General features: G+C 42.5%; 1 protein-coding gene across 2 annotated transcripts in view; it reads left to right on the forward strand.

The window, feature by feature from the left end:
* The window catches only part of LOC143038192 (facilitated trehalose transporter Tret1-2 homolog), a 14,715-nt gene that overhangs the window by 798 nt on the left and 8,917 nt on the right, over positions 1-5,000 (forward strand). For both annotated transcript variants that reach the window (XM_076207193.1, XM_076207192.1), the window contains exons 2-3: positions 4,160-4,328; positions 4,583-4,977. In XM_076207193.1, coding sequence (XP_076063308.1) covers positions 4,160-4,328; positions 4,583-4,977 — 564 coding nt within the window. The remainder of the gene's footprint in view (positions 1-4,159; positions 4,329-4,582; positions 4,978-5,000) is intronic.

Raw genomic sequence — 5,000 nt, forward strand, 5'->3', positions numbered from 1 at the left:
ATACTTATTGTTTGAATTGGATTCGGATAGGCAAGGTAAGGTAACATAAGCTTAGTTTATAATTAACTATATATTCGGCTGTCTCAAATTGTCAAAAAATGCTTCCGACGTTGTAATTGATTTGCGATACTCATAACTGGGGATAGAAATGGTCAGAATGATGAGAGCTAGCCCAATGACATCGGTAATAATTACAGCTGTGAGATCTAACGTACCGTAGCCTAACCTAGCTTATGGTAAATATAAACATGTCCGTCATAATTATTAAAAAAAATCGCTGCCGACGTTGTTGTTAATTTGCTCTACTTTTGCACGGTTTTTAAATGACTTGGAATGATAAGATGTTGTCAATTCTAAAGGGAATTGACATCAAAAGTGACAAAATTTTCACACTAAATGAGAATCCAACAAGAAATAATGGTCTCAAGCTGTCAGGAAATAGATTTTATTTTGAAGTAGGTAGAAACAACTTCGCCAACCGTGTAGTTAATGAATGGAGTAAATTTCCTACAGAGGCAGTGCAATGTAGTTTAGTTCGAAGCTTTAAGATTCGTTTGGATAAACACCTAAGCAAGATGCTTTAATGCCTGCCGTTTATTTTATATTATTTATGTTATTATTTGTCTGTTTGTTGATTATTATTTGATTGATTATCATTTATTATCATTTATCTGTCAAATTATCATTTACTATTTACCTGTTTGTTTCTTATTCAACTTTGCCTATAGATTTATTTATTTACTTATTATTATATATATTATTATAATTCTATTTATTTGTTTATTAATTTATTGATCATTATACGTATATATATATATATATATATATATATATATATATATATATATATATATATATATATCTTACAGGAAAAAATACTGGTAAATAAGAAACGTAGTCTATTTAAGACATTATCAAGGGAATACGTATTCCCTTGATGATGTCTTTAATAGACGAAAACGTTCGGACTACGTTTCTTATTTCCCAGTGTTGTTTTTTTCTGCGAATTATATTCACATGTCATTTGTGAAATACTGCAATATATACATATATATGTATATATATATATATATATATATATAGTATATATATGTATATATATATATATGTATGTATATATATATTTTTTCTTTCTTTTTTTAATGATGGTGGAGAAAGAAATGAGGAAATAGTAGGAGAATTTAACGCTGAAGTTTCGGCCTCATGGTGTCTTTATCAAAGCTGTGAGATCGAAACGTCAGCGTGAAATTCTCCTGCTATTTCCTCATTTCTTTCTCCACTATCGTTCAAAATCTGTCAACATTTTATTCAACACACACACACAAACACACACACACACACACACACACACACACACACACACACACACACACATATATATATATATGTGTGTGTGTGTGTGTGTGTGTGTGTGTGTGTGTGTGTGTGTGTGTGTGTGTGTGTGTGTGTGTGTGTGTGTGTGTGTGTGTGTGTGTGTGTGTGTGTGTGTGTGTGTGTGTGTGTGTGTGTGTGTGTGTGTGTGTGTGTGTGTGTGTGTGTGTGTGTGTGTTGTGTGTGTGTTGTGTGTGTGTGTGTGTGTGTGTGTGTGTGTGTGTGTGTGTGTGTGTGTGTATTTTTTTCTTTTTTTCTTCTTTTTTTATCCAACCTAGTTATAGACCAAAAGGTCTCCTGTCGGCATTCTCCTCCTTTGTAATGGATATGCTGGCTTAAGCTTCGTCGTAAAAAGGTATATTGAGAATAACTTTTACAAAAAATATCATGGCTACATTTATCCCTTAATCTATTCACGATTCCATTCAAGTAAAATTAATCGCCTAACATCTTACGGACTGCTAAGTAGCCCACGATTGGTTGCAATATGCAGACTCGGTGTGACTTTGCTAAGCAACACCCAGCTGGGGACGAGGGAGTATAAAGATGTGAAAGGTGACGAAACGAAGTCATCTTTGGGGAGAGAGTTGTAAAAGGCAACATTCTGTGAGGGGTTACGGAAAAAATCCTGAAGCAGGATCCTCATCATCAAAGCCGTGGTTCTTGTCTGATAAGTGAATAATCCCCGCAGGTTTTTTCCCTCTCGATATCTCGTGTCTCACTGGAAACAACATACATACATAAATATACCAAGGCTTTTTCCCCTACCAAGGGAGTTAGCCAAAAAGGGAAAGGCATAAAAACACTCCCACCCATTTCATCCCTAAATACACTCCACACCCCTCCCACCCTCCCTCTCATCTGAGCACCTCCTGGATGACGGGTCATCCCTGCACCCTGCCCACCGCCCTGGGTCAGAAGCAGTGTCGCAAGACACAGCACATCCACAGCAAGGCCGCTTCATTTAATCGGCGACCCCCCCTCTCCGTCCCCCCTTGCATATAAGGCGAGGACGGGGAGAAATCCCTTCGGGCTGCGTCAAAATTTACTCACACATACTACCCACCCCCCACCCCCCCGCCCATTCCTCCTCATGCAATCACAACATCATCCATATACAACCATTCTCCACTCACCTCTGTCTTCCGTCCTCTCCCTTCCTTCCTCAACAGACATTCCCCTCTTCCCCAAAGCCCCCTTCACCCCATCCATCCACCTCATCCTAGGACGTCCCTTCATGTTCACTCCCTCCACATCTGCCTTCCATACCTCTTTTACTAGTCTTTCTTCACTCATTCTTTCCATGTGTCCAAACCATCCTAATATTCTTTCATCTTCCCCTATCTCCCAAATCCTTTTTCACCCCTGTTCTCCTCCTCACCTCCTCATTTCTCACTCTATCCAGCTAGTAACTCCCACCATACTTCTCAGACACCTCATCTCAAACACATTCAAACTCTTCTCTCTTCTTCTCTTATGTTCCACGTTTCTGCCCCATGCAGTGCTGTTGGCACAATCACTCCTTCATACAGTCTCCTCTTAGCATCCATTCCCAAATGTCTATTCCTCATTACACTCTTTAATCCACCAAGGCATTTACTCGCTTCTCTCAATCTACATTCTACCTCCACCTTCACTCACCTTTTTCTGCTACACTTGCACCCAAGTATCTAAAACTATCCACTTCCTCCAGTCGCTCTCCCTTAATGTTTCACTTCCAGTCTACTGCCACTTTCACCCCTTGTACATCTCATCACCTTACTTTTACCCACATTTATCTTTAGCTTTCTTCTATCACATACTCTCCCAAACTCTGCCACCAGCTTCCTCAATCCCTCCTCTGACCCTGCCACCAAGCGCAGTGTCGTCCGCAAACAACAGCTGGCTCACCTCCCACTTTTCTCCATTTTCTTTAACCATCTCCAATCCTGACCCACTACCCTAGCATTCACCTCTCGCACCACCCCATCCATGTATAAGTTGAAACAGCCAGGGCGACATAACGCATCCTTGACGAAGTCCCACCTTTACTTCAAACCACTCACTCTCTCCATTTCTAATCCTGACACTGGAAACATAATGTACCATAAATCGTATTCATGTAAAACTGGGTCAAAACTACCAAGTAGAGAAGTGATTGATTATAGACAACAACAAAAAACGGTGAAGTGAGGGAAAGACAGACAGACAAACAGGCGCAGACAGATAGAGAGACAGAGAAAGCGGGAGGTTTGCTGTAGCTTGTGCGCTCCAGGGAGTCCAGTTAGGGTGTGACGTCATGAGTCACGATTTACTCTTCCAAATCTACTTTAGTACATCCCTTGATACAGCCTCCTTTCCTATGTAGAGAATATGAAAAAATAGAACATCGATGGGAAATGAGAGAGAGAGAGAGAGAGAGAGAGAGAGAGAGAGAGAGAGAGAGAGAGAGAGAGAGAGAGAGAGAGAGAGAGAGAGGAGGGAGAGGGAGAGAGAGAGAGAGAGAGAGAGAGAGAGAGAGAGAGAGAGGGGGGAGGGAGAGAGAGAGAGAGAGAGAGAGAGAGAGAGAGAGAGACGGGGGGAGAAAGGGGGGAGAGAGGGAGAGAGAGAGAGAGGGGGAGAGGGGGAGAGAGAGAGAGAGGGGGGGGGAAGAGAGGCATGTACTAAGGCTGATTTGGCAGAATGTTTAGAAGTAAATCACGATGTATTTCATATCCCGAGCGGACTTCCTGGAGCGCATCGACCATAGCGTCCAACTTGCCGCTATCAAGGTGAATATTTCTGTATCTCAAAGATTTTTTTTTTCCAGATTGCGTGCGCAATCGTCATCGCCACTTGCATGCTTATGGAGGGAAACTTATTATCTTGGGCGAACACAGTCGTTGACCTTGTCCAGATAAGTGACGATAACAGAACCACCAACGACTCCTTCACAACTCCTAAACTATCGCTAACCGAGGACGAATCTGACTGGCTCGGTAGCTATCTATGTATTTTCCCAAGAAACATCAGATCTATTGCGTTTGCAATACTGGAATTAGATTAACAAAGAATAATTCTATTGTAAGAAAAATGTTGTATAAGATGTATGTTCAGCAAAGAAAGCTATGTTAATACAGTTCTCATATAACACGTGGCCAGGTTCGAGTGTCCGCCACTGTGTACACACACCTTTGTATGGAAAACATTATTCGGCAGAAATTCCGAGATATAAGAGAAGTTTCACTTTCAGCCTCGCTGCCGCTGATGACGAGCCTCCCTTTCCTCTTCGTCTCTGGACTCGTCATCGACTTGTTCGGCCTTAAGGGCACGACAGTCCTGGCCCTCATCCTGACCACCTCAGGCCGTTTACTGATGGGCCTTGCCCCTTCCAAAACCAACATCTTCATCGGCCGCGGACTTGACGGGGCAGCGTACGCCTTCATGCTGAACGCCACGCAGCCCCTCATCAGCGAACTGGTCTCTCCCAAGATCCGAGGAACCCTTTCCAGTCTGCCGAGGCTCACGTCGAACCTCGGCGTTCTGGAGATCACAGTGGCCAGCTTCTTTCTGTCCTGGAATCACGTGACGACCCTGAGCGCCGCGCCCCTCCTTCTTGTCCTCATCATCATCATCTTCGTACCCGAGGTAAGTCTGCAAACTTGATGGGT

This window comes from Oratosquilla oratoria, chromosome 24 (genome assembly GCF_046742065.1).
Source record: "Oratosquilla oratoria isolate Oo_2021 chromosome 24, ASM4674206v1, whole genome shotgun sequence".
In the NCBI taxonomy this organism is placed as follows: domain Eukaryota; kingdom Metazoa; phylum Arthropoda; class Malacostraca; order Stomatopoda; family Squillidae; genus Oratosquilla; species Oratosquilla oratoria.